Below are 8,552 nucleotides of genomic sequence, written 5' to 3' on the forward strand. Positions count from 1 at the left end.
GGATGTAGAAGCCCTTTGGAAGAGATATTTTTCTCCCTGGGATAAGAAGAGATGCCCAGAGAAGATAACTGAGTTGGACTTTGAAGACCTTATATGGAGGGAAGGATAAGAGGTGACAAGATTAACAGGGAAGGAAGATCAGTAAAACACTGGGGTAGGAAGGTATAGAGCATGTTTCACAAGGCCCAATCATAATGACCCTGTGCGCATGAGATATAGGAGTAGGAGCTAAGCCTCGAAGGCTGGGACTGGCCCAGCAAAAGTGAGTGCACACTGTGGAGTTAGACTTCTATCTTGTAAACAGAAGTATGTGCATATGCAGGTGTGTAAAATTATCAGGGCACTTAAAAAAGTTTGTGAAAAAGTGAAATTGAAATATTAGTTTATTTTGGTGCAAAAACAATGCTGAAATAGGTATTTCATAGTGCACATTTTCCACAAACTTTTTAAAGAACTGTCATATTGAGATGAATGAACAATTATATACCTATATTAGTATGTATATATAAAGTGTGTATATATTATATACATTCTAAATGCTGCACTAACAGTATATTTTCACTTTATAATATCAGTTTATAATTACCATGCTTTATTATACACAAGTATATTATGCATAAAAATTAGAAATTATAAAGGATAAGATTAAAATAAATACAGCACAAATGAATTCACCCCTCCCACCTCTTTTCTTCAGCTAATGGAAACTGTTAAGGGAAGCTGATACAGAGAGACAACTTGCTCCTTTTCATCAGCTTTATAATAAACTGTTTAACATAAGGTTTCAATAGCACCTTGTTTTGCCTCTTTAAATTATGACATGCACAAACCTTCTTTTCAATGCAATGCATCTAAAGTTTTGATACTTGTCACTTTTTTTTTTTTTTTGGTTGTAATTAAGAATCACGGATTTGGGACCAGCAGTTAGCATAATGGCTATGTTGCTGAACTCTTATGTAGTCGACCACAGTTCGAGTCCCAGACCCAGAGTCTTAAACTCACGCTGGGCGTGTGTGTGTGTGTGTGTGTGTGTGTGTACCCAAGATCCTGAGAGGAGAATGGAGGAGAAGGAATTGCGGTGTGGCCATCCCCCCTAGGGGGTGATTTCTTGTTTTCTGTCTCTCTGTCTCTCTCTGTCTTTCTGGCGAGCACACGTGCCCTATAGCAAAGACCTCTCAAAAAAAAAAAAAATCACAGGTTTATGTTTTGTAATTCTTTGGCTATTGTTTTTATGTATCCTGACAACATCATGTCAATCAAGATGGGTTATTATGAAATGACAGACTTCAAAAATAAATGCTTTGGAATTCAGTGGGTAAATAAATGCTGCTTTGGGGATATTAAAAATAAATAAATAAATAAATAAAGCCAAAAGTTCTAATATTTTGTTCCAGAACCACAATGGGTTGCTGTGTGCCCATCGTATTTCAGAAACCACTGCTGTACATAGTGGGAAACCACCAAAGTTATGGGCTCCTTTGGTTTGGTGTAGGTTTTTGCTGTGTTTTGTTTTACTTTTAATGAAGAAGGAAATCACATGGTCCGAAATGTTTGTAAAGAATATTCTTCTATCATAACTGTAGAATATGGCTAAGAACAATGAATCTTAGCCCAGTACATTCGTGCCCCGGAGATTGTTTGACACTGTCTAAAGACATTTTTGTTGTCACAACTGGAGGGGGTTGGTTTCTGCTAGCATCTAGAGGGTAGAGGCCAGGGATGCTGCTGAACTTACTGTACAGGACAGCCCCCATGACAAAGAGGGATCTGGCACAGAATGGCAGTCATGCTCAGACTGAGGAGAAAGAATGAAGAAAGACATACTAATCCTCATGTTTATTGCAATGCCCCAAAACTAAGAATCTAAGCCCAGAAAATGCTACTGAAGAAGTCTATTTAAGAGATGTAAATTTTATACATTCAGTGAAAAGATAACAATGTCAGTTATTTCTTATAAATTCATAATTAAACGTATGTATTTTCTTCCTGGTAAAGTCTTCCTCTTTTCCCCCCTAGTTCTAAACCAGTATCCACAACAATGTGACTGCAAAGAAACTGAATTGGAATGTGCAAATGCTGGCCTCCAGTCTGTGCCATCGGTCTCCAACAATGTGACATTACTGTGAGTATAACTCCATTCTTGATTATGTCTGTTCCCTAAAGTCACAGCAAAACCAAAGAAAATTCTCCAGTGCTACTTGGATACTGGCAAAATAAAAGAAACTCCATTTAAAACCACCATCATCAGAGAATTCTGCATGCTTTCTCTCCAAGGGAAAAATGCTTTAAACATTATGTTTAGATTAGCTTTGTTTTATTTAGCTCACTAACATCTGTGCTTAAAGTTTTTATTTTCGATTATTTTCTGATTTATGTATTATTACTAATGGCCTTGTGCTGGAATGTAAAAAAGAAAAAAAGTTGAAATTTATTCAAGACTGCATGATGTTAGCTGTGCCGTATTGTGCAAACTTTTCTGTATTTAACATAATTCTGTAAGAGCTTCAGGAATTTGCAGTCATGTTATCATTGGGCCTACATGAGTAGGTTAGTATTTTTGGTTTTTGTTTTTTTTTTTTTTTAGTTTTGTTTGTTGTGTTTTGTTAACTCACTCGGAGAATAAAAGAAAATGTTAAAATCCTCATAGACTTGCCAGTCTATCATACTAACACTAATCTTGTCTAATATTTGTAAATTCCTTTAATTTTACTTTATAAAGTTTCATAAACTCTTATAAAAAGTTATCAGTTACTGTCACGCCCAAATGTGTGGTAAGTACTATGGAATATCATCAAATATTCTTCTTCCAAGCATGGTTCAAGCTTGTAGGGAAGAGTTTGGCTGACCAAAAAAATTTATAATAAAGTCTACTTTACATGTTATTTTAGGTCTCTTAAGAAAAACAAAATCCACAGTCTTCCAGATAAGGTTTTCAGCAAATATACAGAACTTAAAAAGATGTAAGTAGCTATTAATAGTGAATTTATGGAAAAATCCTGTAATGTTTTATTTAAGATGTTTTACATCTAAAAATAAAATAAAATAATAAAGTTTGTTATCTTTATCATTAAGTTTATGTTTCTAAATGTATTTAAGATTAGAAAATAAGATTTTAAAAATATGTTATACTTCCATTTTGTATTTTATTTCATTTCATTTTATTTTAGGCAGGGTTTCATGATCACATCCTCCCAGTTAGAACCACAAGTGTACTCCACCACGCCAGCTCTTTTCTTAGACAGGGTCAGCCTAAAGTTCACAATTCTCCTGTCTCAGCCTTCAGGTGGCTGGGATGACACTATGTCCCACCATAATGTTGGGCAGGGAATCAAACCCAGGCCTTCCATGTGGTTCCAACCTTCAGAGTGCAGTGTTTCAGCAGTGTGTGCCACTGTGGTTGAGTCTTTATTTCATAATTTAGAGTAGTTGAACCAGGGCTAGCAGATGGCATGGTGGTTAAAGGTGTTTGATACTCACATGGCCAACCGCGGTTTGAGTTCTAGACTTGGTGGCTTGCTTTCTCCCTTTCCCTTTCGCTCTCTGGTCAAGTTAAAAAATAATAATAACAAAATTGAATTAAATAAATAAATAATTCTTTAAAAAAAATAAAGTAGTTGAACTGATTTTATTTACGTTTTTAGAGAGTTAACTTGGAGTTGAGATTTAAGGTTTCAATAGGAAAATACATAGTTACACACTTTTCCTCAAAATTATTTGGAAAATGATATTGTAGATTCAGAGGCACTAGATATATTTTTTAACTTGGAAAAAAGAGTGACAAGATAAAGAATAATCTGATCATTTAAAATACATAATGAGGGATAAGTATGTGATGTAGTGGTTAAGGTACTGTACTCCTGCATGCTTGACCATGGTTTAAGTCCCGGACCCAGCAACTTGAAATCACAGTGGGCCTGTGTACATGCATGCCCAAAATCCTGAGAGGAGAATGGAGGTGAAGGGATTGCAGCATGGCCATACACAGTGGGGGAGATTTCTCACCTTCCCTCTCTCTGTCTCTCTCTCTCTCTCTCTCTCTCTAGCAAGTACATGCACCTTTTAAAAAATTACCTACCTTCAATCTGACATCCATGTTCAGAGCAATATTCACGTAGCTAAAACATGAAAGCAACCCTAATGCCATAGGCAGATGAATGTGTAAGCAAAATGTGGTCGATGTATTCAATGTAATATTCATCCAACAGCAATTCTGACCTGTGCTATAACATGGATGTCACTTGCGGACAGTATACTCAGGGAAATAAATGAGCCACAAAAGAAGAAGTAAGGTACTGTTTGAGTTTACTTACATGAAGTGTCGAGAGCAGTCAAATTTATACAAACAGAAAGTAGAATGGTGGTTCCCAATGGGTAGGGAATGGAGGGATGAGTTTACTTACATGAAGTATCGAGAGCAGTCAAATTTAATTCTTTAAAAAAAATAAAGTAGTTGAACTGATTTTATTTACGTTTTTAGAGAGTTAACTTGGAGTTGAGATTTAAGGTTTCAATAGGAAAATACATAGTTACACACTTTTCCTCAAAATTATTTGGAAAATGATATTGTAGATTCAGAGGCACTAGATATATTTTTTAACTTGGAAAAAAGAGTGACAAGATAAAGAATAATCTGATCATTTAAAATACATAATGAGGGATAAGTATGTGATGTAGTGGTTAAGGTACTGTACTCCTGCATGCTTGACCATGGTTTAAGTCCCGGACCCAGCAACTTGAAATCACAGTGGGCCTGTGTACATGCATGCCCAAAATCCTGAGAGGAGAATGGAGGTGAAGGGATTGCAGCATGGCCATACACAGTGGGGGAGATTTCTCACCTTCCCTCTCTCTGTCTCTCTCTCTCTCTCTGGTGAGTGCCCATGCCCTATGACAGTAATAATAAATAAATATATGTATATATATAAATAATATAAACTACCTCTGAGAGTAGTAAGAGTAAAAACACAATAGTAATAAAAGAAGTGATATTAGTATACCTGAAAAGAAAAATTCAATAAATAGGGCATATTCAGTAGATAAGAAATTGTATTCAGTGACAAAAAAAAAGGTCAATATTCTTCCAGCAGCATCTAAGAAAGAAAAACAGGATCTTAGAAATGCATTCCCTAGAGATGGTCTCTGTCAGGCAATCAGGACTACCAATCTCCACAAAATTTTTATGCACTTTCTCTTTATACTGTCTACATTTGTATGCTTTTATCCCCTGTTCATCAATCTTATGGTGGTTAATTTAACTTACCAATTTCTCCAAACTAAATTATTTGAAAAGTTACATTGGAAAGCATATACAAACATACCTACCAGTGAAATAGGATATCCTCTTTCAAATTAATAAATTGAGGATATTCAGGTTCATATGCTATATATTTTGTCTATATTATTATAGCTCAAATTATCTCTAAATCTCCCCATCACTCCATCCACTTAGACTTCTACATAATTGCAGGTATTTAAAGCTGGCTCTCATTGCCCTCCACATACCGCAGATCTCTTCTCCAACCATCCTTTGTTTCTTATTTTTCTAGAGGACTTGATTTCAACTCTGTTCATCATTCTGGTCCCGTTAGTCTGCATACATTTACCTACATTTGCCTTAATGTGCAGAATCTGAAATAATGTAATAAATCACACCGGGGAAAACAGGGAAAATTGACATCCCCTTTTTTCTGAATCCTATCTGTGCAGCCTAAGGTTCTAGTGCTCTAATGCTCTTTTGGTGACTACTTGACACCCTTATCTCCTTCTGGTCTTGGCTCTACAATTGCTAATTCCATGTCATGTGTGTTACTACCTTGTGATGGGAACTCCATCCTGTACTTGTGCACTTAGTATTTGAGAGTTTGTTGTGGGTCCTTAAGTGTATCCCAGATCAGTTTTATCACATTGGGTTCAGCCATTTTTTTTTTTAAACAGACAGTGAAGATCTTTTTGGATCATTCAAGATATCCACTATTCCCTCCAGAATTCTGTCATCTGTAAATAAGATGAAATATCTTTTCCTAAGTCATGCAGTAAAATATTGAAAAACATAGCCAAATTATCTTCCTATATACCTTCATCACCCCTCATACCAAGATGTGCAGTACTCTATTTCTTCCCTAAAAACATCATAAAACCACTTGATCAATGCCTAAAAGGAATGTAACAACATCGCTCACACGGCTTTATCTGGTTAATCGTGCAAAGAAGAAAAGGAAGCTGGTCTGACATGCCCTGCTGTTCACGAACTTTATATATACATATATATAGGATTCAGCCTTTTTTTTCCTTCCCATTTAAAATTTTTTTGATTTCTTATTTATACTCAATCATTGCACATCTCTATAGTATAAATATGACTTTTCCAATTTACTTTTTCTTTGAAGTGGTCCCAAAGTAGCATTATATGAGCCTGTTCTATGAGCTTACCAGAACCAGCAGTGAGTGAAACCTATGTCTTTCCTTTTCAAAAAATCAAAACCACCTTTAATTTTCCAGCTGCTCAAACTTTCCCCAAATTCCTTAATAATTGATCATGACTGGCTGATCTCATTTTTGGTCTTTCTCAATTTCTGGGAGAAAGTGTTCAAGTAAGAAAGTTTATTTCATTTTGATTAACATATCCTACCATCTCTGGGTTGTCACTGCCCCTGCCCTATAGTCTTTCTATTTGCTTCAGTCTTGAGATCACTTTCTTTGAGAAGTCAGGAGTAAAGTAGAAGTTGAGAAATACATGGTTGTTTCCTTTATAATATCTCACATTATAAAACCGGTCTCGGGGGCAAGCTTGGATTTTCCTTCATGTTTTCTTGCTTCTACAGTATAATTAAATATACATTTTTATTTGTCATAGCCTTCTTTACTCTCTGAAGTTTTCCCCCTTCCCTATGCATTTATTTGTTTACTTACATATTTTACAAAGTTGTACATAACAAAAAACACAAGTTATATATATATATATGGTCTTTGCTTTAGAATGCATACAAACTGGAGAGAGAGAGACAGAAATGGTGGGAGGGAAAGTGAGAAATCACCCCTCAGGGTGAGTGGCCTCAATCTCTTCTCATCTATTCTCCTGGGATTTTGGATACACGCACAGACATGCCTGGTGTGAGTTTCAAGCTACCAGGTTCGGGACTTGAACTGTGTTCGGCCATGCGGGAGTCCAGCAACATAATCGCTACACCATCTGCCGGCCCCAATACAGATAATATTTGTAACAATAATGTACAGATACCAACCTTAATGACAAACTACGCTTTCACTGAAGATTATGAACATGTTGCACACTCATCAGCCCTTTCTTTTAGGCAAGATGCTCTTGGGATGACAAATTAACAGCTGCACATTAGAGTGAACTATTTTCAGACAATACAAAGAAGAAGTTTTGGGTTGCTTTTCTCTTGTAAATATAAATTTATCATTTAGAATCTTCAAATATTATTATACTTAAACTGTCATAATTTGATCAAGCTGAGTTTTTAATATTAAATTAAATTAAAACATTTAATTCATCCCTGAATTCCAAGGGAACTGCTCTCTCATCACGTATTTCTCCAGCTGGTTGCTGGTTCTCTCATAATACCATGGACCTCCACTCTATCCTTTGTAGTGTATGTCGTAGTACACGCAGCAAGGTTCCGGGAAGGATCAATGTGTATGTCAAATGAATGACGGATCAGACTGACACACAGGGCTAAAGAGAAGGTGGAGAGCATCTTCATCAAGGAGAAGAAAGAAATCTAAGCAGAAATATTCAAAGAATGCTGGGGAGGAAACAGGACAGTTTGTCTAAAGGAAAAGGAATCCGACCAGCAATAGGGAGCCCATGGTGAGAAGGTCATCGAACCATGATTATAGAGATCTTGCATGCTAGGGAAGGCATCTGGATTTTATTCTCCGAGTAGGGAGAAGAAATGCAGAAATATGTGTTTAAGATGGTATTGACATAGTAAAATTAATATGCACTTTTAAGTTGTATTAAGATAGATCATCAGATTTAATGTCAAGTGAGTATACAGTTTGGATTGCTCTAAATATTCACAGTGGAGTTGAGGTCGTTTAGGCATCTGGAAAAACAAATTCCTAAATCAAAATTAAATATTAATTGCCAGAAGATTAAATGTTCAACTGATCTGAATGATTTCACCATTGATCAGTTTACTCATTTTAATGATCTTTTTTAACATCTAGCCTTTCTAAAGTTAGAGGGGAAAGCAGTTTCAGATGACCTTACAGAGAAATAAAATACAATGTACAGGATTGACTATAATGCTTTATCACTGCTACCATGGAAACCAACAGCAGCGCTTCACCTCATTGGAACATGAACCCTAGATAAATTAGGAATTCCTTCTTTAACTGGGTTCTTGTTAAATGCAACTATTGGCAACAAAATGTTATTCAAAGTGTCTGCTTGGCTTTTTGAATACAAAATGTCACATTAAAAAGTAGCCTATAAACATTCATGTCATTAAAGCATTTATTTGCTTTAGTTTCAGGTACATAAATTCCTGGCGTTTCTGCTTGAAAAGTCCTGACAGCTGAAACAG

General features: G+C 35.8%; 1 protein-coding gene across 1 annotated transcript in view; it reads left to right on the forward strand.

Moving 5' to 3' along the window:
- RXFP2 (relaxin family peptide receptor 2) overlaps positions 1-8,552 on the forward strand; it is a 91,195-nt gene that overhangs the window by 45,915 nt on the left and 36,728 nt on the right. Inside the window, exons 4-5 of the mRNA XM_006158457.1 lie at positions 2,017-2,122; positions 2,889-2,960. Coding sequence (XP_006158519.1) covers positions 2,017-2,122; positions 2,889-2,960 — 178 coding nt within the window. The remainder of the gene's footprint in view (positions 1-2,016; positions 2,123-2,888; positions 2,961-8,552) is intronic.

This window comes from Tupaia chinensis, unplaced genomic scaffold (genome assembly GCF_000334495.1).
Source record: "Tupaia chinensis unplaced genomic scaffold, TupChi_1.0 Scaffold000597_1, whole genome shotgun sequence".
Taxonomy (NCBI): Eukaryota; Metazoa; Chordata; class Mammalia; order Scandentia; family Tupaiidae; genus Tupaia; species Tupaia belangeri.